General features: G+C 44.6%; 1 protein-coding gene across 2 annotated transcripts in view; it reads right to left on the bottom strand.

Moving 5' to 3' along the window:
- Positions 1-20,570, bottom strand: part of ZFAND3 (zinc finger AN1-type containing 3) — a 242,068-nt gene that overhangs the window by 164,055 nt on the left and 57,443 nt on the right. For both annotated transcript variants that reach the window (XM_065400535.1, XM_065400536.1), the window contains exons 2-3: positions 18,971-19,011; positions 11,244-11,270 (exon numbers count right to left, since the gene is read on the bottom strand). In XM_065400535.1, coding sequence (XP_065256607.1) covers positions 11,244-11,270; positions 18,971-19,011 — 68 coding nt within the window. The remainder of the gene's footprint in view (positions 1-11,243; positions 11,271-18,970; positions 19,012-20,570) is intronic.

Raw genomic sequence — 20,570 nt, 5'->3', positions numbered from 1 at the left:
AGAGGGACAGGGATAGAAGCCGATGGGGACAGACTGTGAGGGACAGACAGGGACAGAAGTGTCTATAACCACTAAATCACATTGCCCTTCAGAACATGGAATTGAACCCAGAATTCCCATATTTCAGTATTCCTCTACTCTCAGCAAATAGCTGTAAAACCCCTGGCAAAATGTGTCTCATTCCTTTCTAGTAGCTTATCCACAGAGATAACCTACTATCACCATCACCAAGCATTCATTTGCTCAAGCATTCATGTCTTGGATTTAGAGATTTCAACTCCAACCTTGCTGATGACCACTTTGGAGGTCTATATAGTTCCATGTTATTAACTTCCATGATTTTGTCACAAATTCTGCTGCTATTTGGTGTTTTTCTTAAAGCTCCAAACTCCTGGAGTCACGTGATAATAATAGAAGCTCAGCTTTTATTTAGACAACAGATTTCTCCATAAGTGAGCTAAGACTGAAAATGTAACCTGCGTACACCCTAACAGCTAAGGAACCCGAATACAAAGAAAAAACTGATTTTTTTAACTCTCATAATCTGAGGCCTGACTCGTAATTTTTGAATGCTTGGGGTTAATATTATTGGTAGTTCCACATGACAATTTATAGGGATGAGGTTCTGTTAACTTTTTGAAAAACATCAGAAATTATTACAAAAAACACCTCATAAAAGAATATTAAAGTTAAGCATTCAAAAGTTAGGAAGTGCCAGAACTGATGTTGCCTGCACAACTTTATAATTTGGCCCCCTACTGAGCACATACACTCTTTAATTATCATCATATATAATAACAAATTAATTTTTCAAAAGGACCTCTGCCTTATTCAGGACAAAAGATAGATGTGCTCCAGGAATGAAATCAGAATGAAATGAAGCTGTTGTCTTCACAACCGTTCATTTAATTTATAACTGAAGCTGGAAAGTGTGTAGCAAATGAGGCAGGAAGAATTGGATTCTATCCCTGCCTCTGCCACACAGTCCCTAGATGATGTTGGTCAAGTCACTTATACCAGAATTTTCATAGGTAGCCACTACTTGTGCGTTCCTCATTTTCTGAGGGCTACACTTAACACATATGGATCCTGATTTGCAGAAATGCTAAACATACAGATACAACTGAAGTCTATGGGAGCTTTAACACAGTGTCTCTCAACATCTCCATACTACTGTACCCCTTTCAGGAGTCTGATTTGTCTTGCATTTCACCTCACTTAAACACTACTTGCTTACAAAATCAGACATAAAAATACAGAAGTGTCAAAGCACACTATTACTGAAAAATTGCTTACTTTCTCGTTTTTAGCATATAATTACAAAATAAATCAATTGGAATATAAATATTGTACTTACATTTCAGTGTATAGTATATAAAGCGGTATAACCAAGTCATTATCTGTATGAAATTTTAGTTTGTACTGACTTCGCGAGGGCTTTTTATGTAGCCTGTTGTAAAACTAGGCAAATATCTATATGGATTGATGTACCCCCTGGAAGACCTCTGTGTACCCCGATGGGTACGTGTACCCCTGGTTGAAAACCACTGCTTTAACATATAAAGCACTATGTAATGCTAAGTACACTGAAAAAATCAGGGCCTAGGCATCTCAAATTGGACACCCAAAATTAGTGGGCAAAGAGGCAAGATTTACCTAAAATGTCTTCTACAGAATTTAAGTGACAGACCATGGCTCCTATGGCTCCAAGCTAATGATGATTTTTTTGAAGTTACACACATTTCAAAGGCTTTCAAGAACAAAACAGTTGTCATAATAGCACACCATGCAAGTGATCTGCCTGGCCATTTGTATTACATACACACACACACAATCATCCATGAAGAACAGGGTTCTTGTATGTTCAAGGATTTAAGTCGGAAGCGGGTTTGACCAACATCCTATGCTCTCTACAAAGAAAAACCCCAATATATAATTTGCAATAGCTACAGTGCTAGGTTCTTGCTATATACATTTCTTCCAACATGGCCTTTCTCACAATCCTGGATGCTGAAACAACTCTAGCATAGGAAGTCCTGGTTTCCCTTAGAGACTAGTCTCTACATAGCTAAGGTTGCGGCCAGATACCATTAAGAAACTTTGTAGCCCCCGTGTTGCTCTGCCTATTAAAATGATGTTGCCACAACATTGTCAAGTTTTCTCTGAAATCTAAGGGGAAATTTTGGGCAATGTCTGAGAACAGATCAACTTTGAATTTGAAGTTCTGAAGATTTGACGTTTGGAAATGCTGACTTGTGCCATTCAAGCTCAGAAACTGCTTGTTATTTATTCCTTCTTCTTTTCACCAATTAATTCTCCTTGTAAACCTATACATAGGCTACCTTTGAAAAAACAGGTTGCAATTAAACAAAGTTACTAATTGTATCTAACTGTAATGGCTAATGTGTTTGACTAGTTTGCCCTCTGGTGACTAGTTTTGAGAGAACATAAGAGCGTCCCTCCCGCAGCTCAAGTGGCAGTGATCTGTGTATGTAGAGCTAAAGAATAAAGCTGCCATTCCAGATTTGAGCAGTTTAATCTAGTAATTGTGAAATGACAATCCAGTAGAGGCTTAACTTTTGAGATGACACAGTAGAGTGAAAGGTCATTTGACTAAAAACCCATACCTGCTGCATTGGCTGTATTCCTCCATAAGCCTGCTTCATGTACCACAAGATTTTTTTTTTCCCCCCACAGAGTGCAGAGGCAGACCTCTGTTAGGTATTTATATGGCTCCATTACCGTAATATTTGAGTGCCTCTCAATCTTTGATGTATTTACCCTCACAATACCCTTGAGAGTTAGGGAAGTGCTATTATCCACATTTTACATATTGGCAACTGAGGCACAGAAAAGACTAAATGACTTACCTAGGGAGTCTCAGAAGTCCTGTGGCAGAGCAAGGAATTGGACCCGGAACTCCCCAGTTTCAGGCTAGTACCTAAACATGACACCATCCTTCCCCTCAGGTAAACATGGATGAGTTATTAGTAGACCCCTATGTTTTTTGAAAATACAAAACGAACTAAAATGGAAAACATAAAACAAAAAACTCACCACAAAACAGTGGCTCCTGCCCCACAGGGCTGGGCCTAGCTTTCTGCTATGGGTTTTGCGATCTAGCACATGGGGTTGCAGTGCCGCAGCACCACTCAGCTTTGGCCCAGCTGTCCCTCGGTCATGGGGGAGAGGGAGGACAATTTGAGTGAGTGTTGCAGTGACCCCATGGGTCACAGCACCCATACCAAGGAGCTGGGCCCAGCCCAGCAGGACAGGAGTTGCCACTGCAGGGTGAATGTGAGGTGTGCTTGCTCTGCAAACACCGCCCCAAAGATCTGCCATCCCCTCAGAGGAAGGACCCGACACCCTCCTCCCTCCATGGATAAAATGGAAAAAAACAAAATAAGACAAAATTCCCTAAGAACAAAACAAAGAAATTCCGGAGGCTCTAGTTATTGGCCATCTACCACGTACATAAGGTTCTATAACCAGATCACATTTGTCCAGGTACCCAATTCTGCTGAGCCCCTCTGGCCCATGATTAAGGCTTCTTAGTAGATGTCTAGCTTTCAATAACCATATTTTTTTTTACTGCTGAGCTAAAAGGTTTTCCCTGAGGAAAGTTTTGCTTGTGGTCTCTCCTTGCTTGTATACGTAATGGCTGCTGAAATGTTGTCTGTGTCTATCACGATGACTACTCACCTAATTTCTCTCAGTGTCCTTAGTTAGAGGCAGTAAAGAGTCTGATTTCCTTCCATACCTAAGGTGTAAAAGCAGACGTAATCTAGGGGAAGAGAAGCAAGGCAAAGCAGAGCTAACCTCCATGTTTTGTTGTGTCTTGATTGAATTCAGCAGGAGTTCAATCACTGCAAAAACAAAGGCAGGCAGAACTGCTGATAGTTTTTGCAGCTGATGGAAGTATAATATTGAAGGGCACAAAACTGCTTTTTGTGGGTTGCCTTAAGTAATGGAATGGCAATGAGGATTTCCTTATGGACTGGACTTGTGGACTGTCAGCCAACTAAAGAGAAACCTGCAATTTTATTAATATGCTTATTTAATTTGTTTTTCCCAAAATGAAACTAGACTCCCTGAAGGTGAACTAAGTGGTAATTTATTAGCTTTAACAGTAGTTTCTGGATCAAAGATGATAACAGGTTCATCTAGCATGTAGTAAAAAAATAACCTTATTTAGCACTTTTCGTCCCTAGATTTCTGAATAGTCTTGCAAAACACCTCTCCAGCTAGCCCCTTTTCCACTTGGTACCAATTTTTGTCCTAATGCAGACCCTGAACTGGAGGAGCAAGGGAAAAGAGGAAGTTTAGCTGCTTGTGCCCTGTATAATTTTCCACACAGCATTGGTGGCTCGGATCCTAGAAAACATGCAGTAAACCAGACAGATATCCCATTGTATTTCTAAATACTCAACACACAGCTCTGAACAACAGGTATCTCCAATGACAAACTAAATTCTATCCTAGTGACAAAACATGAATTTGGATCACGTATCTTAAAGGAATGAATTGAATGGTTTAAAAATGTGCTCAGATACTGACCTCTTTCTTTTCACAAAGAAAGAGTTAAACACTTTCTTTTATTCCCCAAAGGCTGCCTTGTCCCACTCAGAGGTGCCATGTTTTATTTAAAACATGCTCTCTCTCAGTAACCACTTGTTCTAATTGGCAAGGCAAGACTGGGTCCCCAAAGCACACAGCTCGTTACATTCAGTTTGGATTACAAAAAATACGATGAAACAAACTGCATCGAAATGTACAAATTAACGGCTCAGGAGTGCGCGACACGGACGTGGAATTAGATTGTAATATGGAACAAACTCCACAGGGAGGCTAGGGAACAAATCACTAGTGTCTCTATAAGCTACACAAGGTTTCCAAGTGAGCAAATACACAAAACAGAGCACAGGCTTTTCCATAACTCACCCAAATTGCTAAATATGAATAGCAGAGATTCCTTCCCTCCACCTTATGCACACATGTAAAAGACAATAGAGTTACAAACAAGAAGGCTTAATGAATTAAACCTGCAGGTCGCACTGTCTAAATATGTAACTCATCTTTGCTTTCATGCTGACAATGCGCAAACATCAATGCAATTAAGTCATACTTCTAAACATTTTTTAAATCACCTGGGAACCAGAACACGAGGGACTAAATTAGAGTTGGTGTTTCAGCAGGCAGCATGGAGAGGTTAATGAGCTAGAAGTTAGATGAACAATATATTTATGGAATAGGAGGAAATGGAGTCTTCACTACAGACAAAAGGCATAAGTCAAAATAAAGTAACAGCTCTTTGTACAAAAATTAAGCAAAAACAAAAGGCAAAAAGGGTGCTCTGCTCCACAGTCAGAGTTAGGGGGATTAGCCAGCCCTTGAGATAACAATAGGCATGGAAAATACCAAGCAATAAAATTGTTCAGGTAAAAAATATATTAAAATTAAAAACAGACATTGCAGTCTTTTCAGGCAGCCAGCACCTAGCAGAGGTCACACTTCTAGTTAACTGTAAAGTGCAATTTGTAATGGTTTACATAAATGAGCCTCAAACTACCAGGCTGTCAAAGTCACAACAGCTAAAAATCATTCCAATCATCTTTTGTGATCTTAGTTCCATGTCTCCTTAAACAGGAATTATGAAAACATTGAAGCAATACTGGATCTCAAGTGTAATGGAACTCATCATGGCCTCTTAAACAGGTAGCTTTGTCGTTCCCCTAACAAAAGGACTCACATACCTTGCATGACAGCATTAACATACCTAGATTCCTGTCATGAAGAGGTTTAATATCTTCATGAGAAGCCAACATTAACCCCATTCGGGACAGGCTAAATCTACTGGCCAGTAGGAAATGCTCTTGAGTGCATTGGAGGCTTACACATCAATTGCTACAAAATTTAAGTTCCCATTGTAAGAGTGCTGTGTTTCTAGCCTTTGTGTTTGTGAAGAAACACTTCTTAATGTGACTAGATTAAATGCCATCTTCCTGATGCTGGGGACATCCAGATAGGAAGATATGAATTGTCCTGGGCCCATGCACATCTTGAGTGCCAGGCTTCATAAAGAATCCTCCTTCCTCCCACCAATTACAGTGCAGCAGTGGATCCATGCTGTGGCCATGGCCTCCCACAATGCTTATACACCCCTAATACTTTGTCTGAGGAAAGAAAGGGGTGGCATGAGGGGGAAGGGAGAAAGGAGAGAGGAGAAGATAACTTGCAGATCAGCCCAGTGGCTGAGCCACCAGCCATGCTCCCAAAATCTTTGTTGCACACCTGTGTGCAGGGAGCCCTCATTAAGCGGGGCTCTTGGCATACAGGGAGTACACATCCCCAAAATGGGATCCCCAATTCCCACCTGACACCAGTACTACGCTAATTCTTTTACAAGGGTGTAAAACCTAGGGTTACCATATTTAAAAATTAAAAAAAGGAGGACACTCCACGGGGCCCTGGCCCCGCCCCAACCCCGCCCTTTCCCCTACCGCCCCACCCCAACTCCGCCCCCTCCCCTGAGCGCCCGCATTCCCCCTCCTCCCTCCCAACCATGAAACAGCTGCCCGAGCGCTACCCGCTTCGGGCAGTCCCCAGACCTCCGGACCCTGCACCCCCGGAGCGGAAGTGCCCGGCGGCATGGGGGCTGCCCAAAGCCGGTAGCGCTCGGGCAGCTCAGCTCTTAAACAGAGCCGAGGAGTCAGGGAGCACAGCAGCCGCCGGAGCCCGCTCTAAGGTAAGCCAGGGATGCCGGAAGCTGGGAGTATTTTTCCCGGACAAGTTCGGCTTTTTGGAAATTCCCCCCGGATGGGGGTTTGATTACCAAAAAGCCGGACATGTCCGGGAAAAACCGGACGTATGGTAACCCTAGTAGAACCCTGTAGTAATACTTCTGCGCCATGGCTATAGAGAAGAGGGCAGGCTCCACCTTTGAAAGAGGTGTAAATTATATTCACCTCATTGAGTAACCAAAAATATTGTATTCACCCCTCAAAAACTGCAGTATACTCCCCTCCTTCCCATCCTATACCCTGCACATACTGATTACTGGCTACACTTAGGGGGAATCTTCTACAGCATAATTTGTCACGGGTTGCCTCATCAACCAGAGCTAAATTAAATTAGGAATGCAACTATACTTGGATGAACTGATTTCCTACTCATTAGTATTTCTCCTCCAAAACATTAGGACTTTAGTAAATCATAAGCAAACAAGACAAAAGATAATCAAGTTGCATTTAAGAGAGTAGTAAGTGCTTCCCACATGACCACAAATATTAGCTTGCTTTAATGAACCAGGCAATGCTATCACCTGGGTCGTCACACTTTGCAGAGGCTTCAGTCTTGCTAATGGTGCAAAATGATAAGGGCCAACTAACAAGGTAAAAGGAAAAAGGAATGGAGGGGTAGACAATGCAAATTAAGAGCGGCAATAAACCAAATCCCAATAAAATCCTTAGTTAAATGGAAGCTAAATACTTTTTCACAATCATGATTCTCCTCCTTAGTAAGTTTGATATACACTTGGATTCTCTAAGTATTTACAAGTTCTGTGGCATTCTTCTCTCTCTTTGCATTAAAAACACAAAGCTTTAACCTGCAATTGGGGAGGGCTGTATGGAAGACCAAATGAAGATATATGCTGAATGCTAAATAAATATCTATGATGCTTCAGTACCCTGTAGATGGGTATTTCCAGGCTGCCTAAGTTAGAGTTACCATGATGAGCGGTGTAATTGGCTACACAATTTTCAAAAGAATGCTTATCAGTTTGAATGTGCAATACAAAATGGACTGGAACACAAAAATACTGCCAGAGTCTCAAATGCTAGTCAAGTGAATTTGCTTTAATAGTCTTGCAGTAAACATTCTGTATGCTACAAACACTAAGACAGACATGAATACAGTGGGAACCCACCACAATCAAAGATCCAGCCTAATGGAGCAATACAAATGGAGATGCCATCTTATATTAGAGACTAACACAGACACCATACTGCAGCCCTCCTAAAAAAAGGTGTCTGCATACAGACAGACAATGCTGTTTTTAAGCTGTAGATATTTCTTGCTGCTCTTCCAACATCAGAGCACTAAAACATGAGGCTGCACATCAGTAGAGAGGGTAAGCACCTAGACAATGTAAGCACACTGGATTTTTTGATATTTCATTTAGAAACAGAAGTTTCCTTCGGGGGCAAAGGGAGGAACAAAGTACATACATGGTTCTCCATTTATTGTGCAATACTATAGAGCACAGATTACAGGATATGAAACAGCAGTCTGCAAGACGCATGTATTTTTGCTGGAATTGTTTTCCACACTGCAAGCCAGAAGACTGATCGAAGGTCTGCTCTGCAGTTTACTGACACCAAAAATCGACTTGGAAATGCACCCCCAATGAGTGTTTGTCAGGTCATCCCTGTGGTCGCTTTACAGCCATGAAGGAACCCTACTTTGATTCCAGCCTCTTGCAGCCTAGAACAAGTAGGGTTGAGCTACCATTGTAAATCCAGGAAAATCATTCAGGGAGACAGATGAAAGGATAATTTCTGGTTTTACTGAAGAGTAACTCTTCCTCTCATTTAATGAGTTTCTAAACAAGTCATGTCTAGTCCTTAAAAATCTGCTACAGCAGCGGGCCTCCTCAATGGAAGTGGCAGGGTTAAAGTGTATAGAAATGAATATAACAATTCTACACAATCTGGGAAGCAAAAGAATTCTGGGGAATAAAGATTTGCCACTGAAATGGCTTTTATAGTTTTCTATATCTACATTAAAAGATGAAAACCAAGGCAGAACGTTGGTATGTCGTATATGTGAACCCACTTTAGAGAAAGCAGTGCCATTTATTTTAGCCCTCTTTTCTTGTTATATGCGTCCTTCAAACTCAAGGGAAAATAAAAATCAATACTGTGTTCGAGCAACAAAACTTTATAGTCTGACATATAGCCCACTGCATACGTATTGAAACGTATTGCCAGTTTGGTGGTCAGCAATAATGCTTTCTACTCTATTGTAGATTCTGATTATAATAAAACAGGATTTTATTTGTCAAGATGGTAGCACATGAACACACACACACACACACACACACTATTTCAAGCAATAAATGACAGTGATCCAAGAATCAAGACATTCAGGGCTTGTCATTTCTGATCATTTTAGAGAACTCACCACATGTACATAATATGTTGTAGCACAGCTCAGAGAAAGAAGTGTATTCTTGAATCGAATTATGCTGATATAGTGGTTCAGGTAAATGTGGAAATCTTGTAGCATGGTTTAAGTCAGAAGTTAGAGATGGAAGATACCTTGGGTCTAATTCCCTCGTACATACCTTCAATTATAGCCTCATTGAGAAGCACTATGAAGCCCCTCAAGAGTTTTGTTAGAAATATTTTACCCCTGCTGATGTTCTAAAATTATTCTGTTCTACTTCTAGTGGTCTCTGTGCATCTCTCCACCATATCATCTTGTACTGTGGCACTTACCTTTAATTTCATGTATTAGCCCTTGGGCAAGCTGCAACCATTACCTGCATTCCTTTTCCTTTCCTGTCTGCTCCGTAACAACTAACTTCCTCTAGTCTGAGAGCAAATGGACTAAAGGTGAAATATATTTATATAATGATTTAAGGAAAGAGGACACAAATATTTGATTTTACTGAGGAGTCTATTTGTTCCACAGTAGTGCCCAGAGTCTCATGATTGAGACTTTGTTATGCCAGGTGCTATACAAACATATAGGAAAGCAGTCCCTGCCTGAAAGATCCTACAATTTAAGGGTGAGTTTTCATAAACAATCAGCATTGGCCTAACCCTGCTCCCACTGAAGTCTATAGTAAGAGTCTCACAGACTTCAATGGAAGCAGAGTTAGGCCAATGCTAGATGCTTTTGAAAATCCCACTGAGTGTATAGTAATTCAGGCACTGAGCACTAACAGTTTGCCAAATTGACAGGACAGGTTGTAGTAATGGTGTAGAATGTGGTGTCGGTGAAGTACCTAGTCTACCTAAACATTGCATTTCCTCACTTACCATTCTACATTCGAATTTGAAAAAAATAGGACAATATAGCATTTCTATTTTGGATATGTGAGATGTCTGAAGTTATTATAGGTTAGGAATCTACAGTGACTTCATCTGTGACAATTCAACATCAAGGTTTTACCGTACTGTACCTGTACTGGAGACAGTAGGGTATAGATAGCTTTTAGGCAACATTACAAAATGAAGACCAGCACGCTGTAAAGTACTTTGCTGACCCAGGATTAATTTTAAGAGTCTCTGTTGAAAGCATTTGAACATTTCAGGATCTGTGATTTTTACTAATTCTTAAGTAAGACGGGTTTGATTTTTCTAAAAAAAAAAAATTCTTGTTAATATCAAACTCTTCTCTCCAGAGTTTCATAAACCTTTTTGTGCAAGTTAAGAACTAAGTATTAAACCAGAAATGCTAGATCTGTGGTCATGTTGAATAGTCCTGTGAACTTTCAGGCCTTTCAAGGTTAATACTTCAGTTTCTACCAGTGAGGGTTTATCTTCACACTTGTCTGTAAAGTGCCTAGCATACTACCGCCTATACAAATAAGATGAATCAATCCTTACAAATCCTGTGAAAGGCAGGGGAATACTATCCCCATTTTGAATACGGGAAAGTTGACACTAGCAATCAGAAATTCCTGGCTCCTAGCCCCATGATCATGCTACTTTTCCTTTTTGACCACAGGTTAAACAAACAAGTTGCCAGATCACCCCATATGTTCATCCCCACAGTCATTTAGCAGTTGTTTGTTTGGCCAAATACTAGCATTAAAGACAACAGTTCCTGGGCATTGCCCTTTGCTCTGACTAGGTCTGTGCCAATTTAATCCCATTTCTTATCACAACTGAAGACTAATTATGAAATACCCATGAATGTTTCAGGGAAAGAAACATCACATCAGATCATGATTATATATTCAGGAACTTGTATATAATTTGGCAAGATTGAAATTATGGCAAAAAAAGGTAAAGGAAGGCAGGAAGATACTGTTTCTGTAATTTATACTGCTATGCAAATCCAGCAACTATGTTTTGTTTCCTCAGTAGCCTGTTGCCCTCCTCACCGGATATATTTAAAATTCTACTTACTACCAGAGTGTAAATTTTTTTCCCCCAGAGGAAGGGGATAGAAGAGATCCACCCTCCATTTTTTGTTTTAATTCAAAGTTACTTAACCACATAGTTACTAACCTTTTTCATTGTGTGGATTTCTTTTTTCTAAAATGAAAGAGAAAGGAAACAAGGGTCAAGATAGGTAATAACACTCAAATTCTCCCTCTTATACAAATCTGCTACAACACATTAATTTATAGCTTGCCACCTTATCACAAAAATGTAAGAGGAAGAATCCTTGGCATTTTTGGGGTGTCTAAATTATGAAAACACAGATTTTGATGGTTTTCTTGATAACTATTGTGATTCAATTTACAGAAGCCAAGTATAAGTCTTAGTCTGGCTGAAATCCAATGTTACATTAAAAAAAATCCACAGAAAATTAGTCAGTCGCTTAAAAAAAAAAAAAAAAAAAAAAAAAAAGGAGGGAAAGTATTAGAGGAAAGCATGCTAGTTATCACCTGTTAATGAATACTAGAAGACTCCTGCCATATGAAGATTATCAACAAGCCATAATTGGGACCTAAGATAGCAAAAGCAAGTTTGGCACTCCTAGAATATCAGTTCTCCCTCTGTCAGTAATGACTAGTGGCAATCTGATCATTGATCCCAGACTGTCAAGGTCTAATGGATATGGTAGCTTTAAATTCACAGCATACTGTGTATTTTAGAAAAGAGACTAAAATGGCTCTAAGGGATCCTTGACATTTTAAAGTTTCTACATATAGATATAAACAATATCACTCTCAGTGTGAGTACGACTTTGCACAGGCAGGGTACTTATTCAGAGGGGAAGGACTTTTCAAACGAGACTTGCAGAACAGGAAGAAAATCAAGAACACACACCTTAAACTTGTTTTCTTCTAAAGAAAAATCAATAAAAATCAAGGTTTAAAGAAGCTCCACTCCAAGCTTGATCTGCTGTTTGTACAGCCTGGAGTATTCTGTTAACTCCAAGATATGCAAGATTGTCAGTTTATAGCTAACTATCAAATATACAGGTTGTTCGTAGAGTTGCTGCAGCCGTATTGGTCCCAGGATACAAGAGACACAAGGTAGGTGAGGCAATATCTTTTATTGGATCAACTTTTATTGGTGGTAGGTACAAGCTTTCGAGCTACACAGAGCTGTTCTGCAGGTCTGGGGAAGGAAGCAGAGTATCACTTCCCCAGATCTGAGGAACAGCTCTTTGTAGCTCTTGAAAGCCTGTACCTTCCACCAAGAGCAGTTGGCCCAATAAAAGATAATACCTCACCTCCCTTGCCTCTCAAATATAAAGGTGTATATTTGATACTTAAAACATACTTGTATGTCTAATACTTACTTGGAATCTAAAATAAGACAGTTACATTTTCCGTAACTGGTGTTCTTCGAAATGCGTTGCTCATGTCTATTCCACAGTAGGTGTGTGTGCTTGCCACGTGCACCGGTGCTGGAAGTTTTCCCCCAGCAGTACCCGCAGGGAAGTGCCCCAGCAACCCCTGGAGTGGCGCCTCCATGGTGCGGTATAAGGGGCGCTGCGTGCTCCCCCCACCCTCAGTTCCTTCTTGCCAGACAATTCCGACAGAGGGGAATGAGGGCGGGATGTGGAATAGACATGAGCAACACATCTCGAAGAACACCAGTTACAGAAAAGGTAACTCTCTTTTCTTCTTCGAGTGATTGCTCATATGTATTCCACAGTAGGTAATTCCAAGCTATATCTGTTGGAGGCGGGTAGGAGTTCACAAATTCTCAGGACGGAGCACAGCCCTGCCGAACCTGGCGTCCTCCCTGGTTTGGGAGATGATCGCATAACGCGAGGTGAAAGTGTGAACTGAAGACCACGTAGCAGCCCTACAAATGTCCTGGATGGGGACATGGGCTAAAAAGGCAGCCAACGAGGCCTGCGTCCAAGTCGAGTGCATCTTCACAACTGGTGGTGGGGGGATTCCCACCAGGCCATAACAGGTACGGATGCACGAGGTGATCCAGTTGGAGAGCCGCTGAGTGGAGATTGGCCGACCTTTCATGCGCTCGGCCGAGGCGATGAACAGTTGCGAGGACTTTCTGAACGGCTTAATCGACTCCAGGTAGAAAGCCAGAGCCCGTCTCACATCCAGCATGTGGAGGTGGCGCTCCTCACTGGACACATGGGGCTTGGGGCAGAGGACCAGCAGAAAAATGTCCTCACCCATGTGATAGGCGGAGACCATCTTTGGGAGGAACGAAGGGTGTGAGCGGAGCTGGACCTTATCTTTATGAAACATCATGTATGGGGGCTCAGAGGTCAGGGCCCTGAGTTCCGAGACCCGCCTAGCTGACGTGATCGCAACCAGGAAGGCCAGCTTCCACAAGAGATGTGACCAGGAGCATATGGCTAGCAGCTCAAACAGGGGCCCCGTGAGACGGGCCAACACCAGGTTTAGGTCCCACTGCGGGACAGGGGGCTTAACATACAGGAAGAGATGATCCAACCTTTTAAGGAATTAGCCAGTCATAGCATGGGAGAATACCGTGTGACCTGCATCAGGGGATGGAAGGCCGATATGGCCGCCAGGTGCACCTTGACTGATGAGGGCGCCAGGCCCTGGGCTCTAAAGTGGAGGAGGTAATCCAGAATAAGCTGGATCGGGGCGGCCACCGGCGAAACGCCCCGCTCGTCCGCCCATCTGGAGAACAGAGACCACTTTGCCAAGTAGGCTCGGCATGTGGAGGGGCGCCTACTTTCTAGGAAGACGCGCTGAACCCCTTCTGAGCACGTCCTTTTCTCCCTACCTAACCATTGAGCAGCCACGCCGTGAGGTGGAGTGCCGCTTGCTCGGGGTGGAGGAGGCGGCCCTAGGAGAGCAGGTCCGGGCGGGACAGCAAAGGCCACAGCGGGGCAACAGCCAGGCCCGTGAGGGTCCCGTACCATGCTGCCTGGGCCATGCCGGGGCAATCAGAAGGACCCAGGCCTTGTCCAACTTTATCTTTTCCAGGACCTTGCCGATCAGCAGGAAGGGGGGGGGGGGGAGAATAGAGAAACTGGCTTCACCAGGACAGGAAGAAGGCATCGGATATAGCGCCCCATCCCAGCGCCCCTTGGAGCAGAACCGGGGACAGCGAACAGGTCCACCTGGGGAGTTCCCCACATTTGGAAAAGTCTGTGCACCACCTCTGGGTGGAGAGACCACTCGTGCTGAGAGAAGTTCCTGCTCAAGCGTTCCGGACACCCGGCAAATGGAAGGCCTGTAGGCAGATGTTCTGGGCTATACAAAAGTCCCACTGCCTGAGGGCTTCGCGGCAGAGGGCAGAGGATCGGGCCCCGCCTTGCCTGTTGATATAGAACATCGAGGCAGTGTTGTCTGTGAGTACCCTGACCACCCGGCCCTCCACGTGCAAGCGGAAGGCCGTGCACGCCAGCCATACTGCCCTGAGCTCCTTGGTGTTTACGTAGAGGGTCAGAGTCTGAGCCAAGCACAGATCTTGGGTCTGAACATTCTCCACGTGGGCCCCCCCATCCCAGGTCCGCCTCGTCGGACACTAGTTCCAGCGACGGGGCCCTGCCCCTGAACGGGACCCCTTGGAGCATGTTTCTCAGGAAGGACCACCACCGTAGGGAGGTGATCACTGGTTCGGACACCGTGAGGACTTTATCCATCCTGTCCCTGGCCTGGGAGAACGCCGAGGCCAACCAGAGCTGGAATGGCCTCATCCTGAGTCTGGCGTGACAGATCTCATGACCCAAGAGCTGGAGGCACACTCTAGCTGTTGTTACCAGAAACCTTGTGACCATGTCAATGAGCCCCTTCAGGGTCTCAAACCTGTCCGGTGGGAGGGAGGCTTTGGCCAACGAGGCGTCCAGGGAACACCCCGATAAACTCTATGAGTTGTATCGGGACTAACGTGGACTTGGTGTTGTTTACCAACAGGCCCAAAGTGGTGCACGTAGACAGAAGGAGCGCCACATGATCCGGCACCAGCGACCGGGAGCTGTCCTTGACCAACCAGTCGTCCAGATAGGGGAAGATCTAGACCTCCTGGCGCCTGAGATAGGCCGCCATCACTGACATACATTTTGTGAATACCCTGAGGGCAGTGGACAGGCCAAACGGGAGGACGGTAAATTAGTAGTGTTCCTGCCCCACCGTGAAACGGAGGAAGCGTCTGTGTCGCTCGAATATACGAATGTGGAAGTACGCGTCCTGCAGATCGAGGGCAGTGTACCAGTCCCTGGGATCCAGGGAGGGGATGATGGAGGCCAGGGAGACCATGCGGAACTTGAGCTTCACCATGTATTGGTTCAGGCCTCGCAGGTCCAAGATGGGCCTGAGCCCCCCCCCTTTGGGCTTCGGGATAAGGAAATAGCGGGAGTAGTACCTCTTGCCTTTGAACTCCCCAGGTATCGCTTCCACCGATCCTAAGCCCAGGAGCCTCCCCAACCTCCGGGGGTCCCCCAGCAGGGATGGAGGCGGGCGTGGTGGTTGGGCGGGGAGGAAGTAAACTGGAGGGTATAGCCCCGGGAGATGGTGTTGAGGACCCATCGGGCCGAGGTCAGCCACGACCACTCCAGGAGGAAAGCACACAACCAAGTGGAGAAGGGAAGCTTGATTGAGATCCCTGATGAGAACTGGCAGGGCACCCTTGGGCGTCCCATCAAAACTGCCTTTTCTCTGCTTGCTTGCCCTTGGAGGACCCAGGCTGGGGGGCAGGATGAGACTGCCTCTGTAGGCGCCTCTTATAGTCCCGCGACTTCTTATAATATAGGTATTCTTTTTTGACTGGGTGGCCTGAGTGGGAGTCTGCTGCGGCTTGAATTTAGGTTTAGCCAGAGCCAGAACATAGAGACTCAGAGTCTGGAGAGTTGTGCGGGAGTCTTTCAAGCCATGCAGCTTTGTATCCATTTGTTCCACAAACAGAGCTTTGCCGTCAAATCGGAGATCCTGCAGGGAGGTCTGCGCCTCACTGGACAGCCCAGAAAGCAGGAGCCATGACGCCCTTCTCATGGACACCGCGGAGACCATGGACCGCGCGGCGTATCCGCTGCATCCGAAGCTGCCTTCAGGGTTGCCCTGGCAGCCGCTGTGCCCTCCTCCACCAGCACTTTGAACTCCTTCCTGTCGCGCTCCTGGAGGGAGTCCTTGAACTTAGCTAGGGAGCCCCGCAGATTGAACTCATGCCAGCCCAGGAGAGCCTGGTGGTTCGCCACCCGTAACTGGAAGCTCGAGGACGAATAAATTTTTCTTCCAAATGAGTCCAGCCTCCTTGAATCTTTATTTTTCAGGGCAGGGGCTGGTTGGCCCTGCCGTTCCCTGTGGTTGACCGACTCGACCACCAGGGAGTTAGGAGGAGGGTGGGTGTATAAGTATTCAAGCCCCTTGGTGGGTACAAAGTACTTGCGTTCCGCTCTCTTAGAGATGGGGGCCAATGAGGCCGGGGTTTGCCACAGGGCATTTGAAATTTTCGCCACCCCTTCGTGGAGAGGCAAGGCCACCCTGCCCGGAGCCAAGGAGGACAATATATTAACAGGGAGACCAAGGGCTCCTCCATCTCCTCTGCTTGGAGGTGGAGGCTTGATGCCACCCTTTTTAAGAATTCTTGGTGGGCCCTAAAGTCCTCCTGCAGGACGGAGGGAGGAGGGGCCGTAATCGCCTCATCCAGGGAGGGTGAGGATGCCGGAGCGGTACGTTGTGTGTCCACTGGCACCAAAGGATCCACCATCTGGTCGGTCTCCGGGCACAGTGCCGAGGATGTACATCCCACCGACTCCTTCCTCAGAAGTCTGAAGAGGGAGGCTGATGGTCCTTCTGAGGCTCCAGCCACCAAGCGAGCCCACACCGGGGGCTGCGTCGGGGGCCACGGTGCCCACTGGTAACATTGAGCTGGCCATGGGGCCCAGTGCCACTGTAGCTGCTGTGGCGCTGGCTGTTCGGCCTGGCCCATCAATGGACGACTACAAAGGGAGGCACGGCTGACATTCAACCTGCCGCTGTCCCTGAACCGGGAGAAGCGGCGGCACCAGGAGCGATGCCAACCATGGGGCCGCGATCCCAATGTGGAGGACCGGTACCGTCGGTAACAGCTGCTCCGCAATCGACCCCCAGGGCTGCAGAGGCGGTGCCGTGGCGGGGTCCTGGAGCAGGACACCGAACGGGAACGACATAGACGTTCGTGCCGTGACTGGCTGCGATAGCCCCTCTGAGACGAGGACGTTTGGCGTCATCTGCCTCAGTCCCATCGGTGTTCGCTCCTCGAGGTGGAGCGGTGCCGAGAGTCTCAGTCAGACGGAACCCAACCAGGCGGTCTGGTGGGCGTCGAGGGTGATCCACGTGGACTTTGCCTTAAACGGCTGCTGGGCAGCGAACGGCATCAGGAATGTTCCCTCGACCGAGACCGGTACCGAGCCGGGGGCGACTGCAGAGATCCCAGCGGTGGCTTACCTCTGGAGCGCGAGGCCGACAGCGGCGGTGCTCCTGGTATCAGCATGGACATAACATCCCGGGCCACCTGTGGAGGCCATCCAGGGCCTCCGGTGTGGAGGGCATCCGGACATCCGGGGAGGCCTACTCCGCTCGACTTGAGTCAGAGGCCTAGAGGCCGGTGAGAATCGAGGGCTGCCTGACATGGGTCTAGCCTCTGTCCCGGGTTTACTCCGGTACTACAGTGAAGGCGGCCTCTTTCTAGCCTTCTTGGCGTGCCCTGTGGACGGGGAGCGGTGCTGACTAGTCGATGGCGCCAAAGGATCGCCGTGCACCGACACCTACTGTGGAATACACATGAGCAATCACTCAAAGAAGAACTGCATGCTTCTGAGTACTCAAGTATATCAAAAGTTTGTGGCACTTTATTCCTTTATGAAATTAATATGGTGAACTTTTATATGATCTATGATCCACCAAGCAAGGGTCTTCCTAGACTTTAAATAGAAATTCCAAAGGAATCTGGTGGGTATTTATACACTGTTAGCTCAAATTTAGAAAAACAAACCAACAAACATGGATTTATGCATTCAAAATGAATGGTCTAAAAAAATTCTAAGGGGTCATTACATTTTAGTTTTAGGGCTAGCCAAGAATCCAAACCATAAAAATGTTGACTTTTTTACTTCAGCTTTTAATATTTACTTCTAGCTCCCTTAAAAGAGATTCTTTTAAGATATGGAAGAATGGAAGAGCATCAATTACGGCAAAGTAAGTGGCACTAGTATAATGAATGACAACGATTTCAAAATCTGAGAAAGTTAATGTAAGAGCGGGCAAGTTACGTGAGACTGACAAAAGGTTGATAACAGTTCCCAGCATTCTCCAAGTTTGCAACAAGAAAATACAATGCAGAGCTTAGGGTTAAGCCTGTTGGTCAACAACCAATGATTTAATGCACAAGTTGGATATTAAATACACATGGGCAGCAGGACTGATTTCCATAGCCACTCCTCTTCCTTTTATAGTTTCATCTATGCAAGATTTTGGTGTTTAGTAGCAAGAGTAAAAATGTGATCTACTGAATTCAAAATTCCAAACCAGACTGATACATTTTGAAAGCTATGTCAAATTTACACGAGTTGCACTAAGACTGGCGCTCTACAGTTCAAGGGCATTCCAGACTTCTGTTATCTTCACTGAGTGAAGGTTGATTGGTATATTTACACAAGAGGCTCTTGCTTTACATACATTGGAGATTGTTTCAACAAACCTGAGCAAACAAAATGAAGCACCAAAGTGAGGAGAATCTGATTTCACACACACTGAAAAATCCGAACCCCACGCATAAACCCCAAAAGAGATGGCAACAATGTGATTTAGATAGTCTAAGAAAAAAACCACAAAGCCTTTTAGTGCACTTACCAGCAAAGCATTTGGAACAGAGATTCATAGTCTTGCTGGACCTAGGGCAAGAAAAAAAAAAAAAAAAAAAAAAAAGAGTAGAGCTAAAAATTCATTATAATAATTCTAAGCAATACACCAGGAGTTTTCAGAAGAAAAACAGGAGTAGGAGGGGGCAAACATTTAAATGGCTAGGCACCTATACAAGTCATCAGTGGCAAAGGACTGGCAGAACTAAAGGCGGGGCGGGAGGAAAGAATCTCGTTTGACAATCTTTTTTCAACTTGGGAAAGAGCTTTCAAAGCATGGCTTCCAAACATTTATCCTAGCATTCATAAATAACCTGTAGGATAACAGGTATGATAGACATGAAAAGCTGAATTATTCCACTTGAAGCAACAGTTTTTCAGGCCTGGCACATCTCCCATTGTAACATTTTAGGAAATATGTTGTTTGTATAGAAGAAAACATGTCTACACAAGATTTGATTTGTCCAATATTCCTGATTCAGTTCAGACCAAACGCCATAAAAGTCACATTTTGGGGTTACACAAGAAAGCACTTTCATAGTATCATAGAATATTAGGGTTGGTAGAGACCTCAGGAGGTCATCTAGTCCAATCCCCTGCTCAAAGCAGGACTTTAACACCATCCTGAGTAGGGTTGAAGTACATACTGGTAAGCACGGTTATAAAGGTTATACCCAAACTGTCCATGCTATAACAATTCCAAAAATATAGAGGAACTCACTTTTCATGGGCTGTCTACCTGGAACTTCTCACTAGCACTAAATTAGCTACGTTTCTAAAGGTAAAGACAGATGTAGGAACAAAAACAATGGAGCCTACCAAAATAATTACATTTCTAGTTTAAAATCAAACAAGGCTGGAATTTTGAAAAAGAACCCACAACTTGCACAATATGTTATAAAAATCTAGGCACTCAATGGAGACCATTGTAGTATCAAATGGCAAATATTTCTATAAGTGTCTTTTCAGACCAATTACTTCTCAGATTAAATATTTTCCTGGTTGAATTATAGAAACATTCTAAGTGTTTTGCAAACAGGGCATTTTAAATTATATTCCTGTAACATAGGGAAAATCCAGATATGATTACTCATATCTTAGTGCCAGGCATTTCAGGACATTAAGATGCTTCTGAATTCCTGCACAAGTGAAAGTTGGTTTATAATTGACTAAAAAATCCCAGTAGAATACAGGTTACTGCAGGTATGAGTCAGACATACTTGCCAGCTACAGCAGGAGATGCACAGACACACACACTAATTTTAAATATAAGCAGTATGTGCAAAGGAGAAACATTCAATCCTAGGAAAAGAAAAGCAGAGCAGCCCTATCCAGCCATACAAATACGTCATATGGTTGCTATAGACCCAGATACTCAGTATGTGCATTGACATTCTACACACATTATCTACCTTCAGAAGAACTGCAATTAAAAACAGCAGGTGAGCCCCCACCTACAGCATTAGCATGCTGCAGTCCAGTACTCACTGCTTGTGAGTTAGACATTCTGGACTAACTCAATATGCCAGGCAGGAGCTTCTCTGCAAAACCACCAAACCCCAAAGGGCAGTCAAGAGAAAACAGGGGAGAGT

The sequence above is a fragment of the Emys orbicularis genome, chromosome 3, assembly GCF_028017835.1.
Source record: "Emys orbicularis isolate rEmyOrb1 chromosome 3, rEmyOrb1.hap1, whole genome shotgun sequence".
NCBI lineage: Eukaryota > Metazoa > Chordata > Testudines > Emydidae > Emys > Emys orbicularis.
The sequence above is the reverse complement of the archived record's forward strand: the minus strand, read 5'-3'. Positions and strand labels throughout refer to the sequence as shown.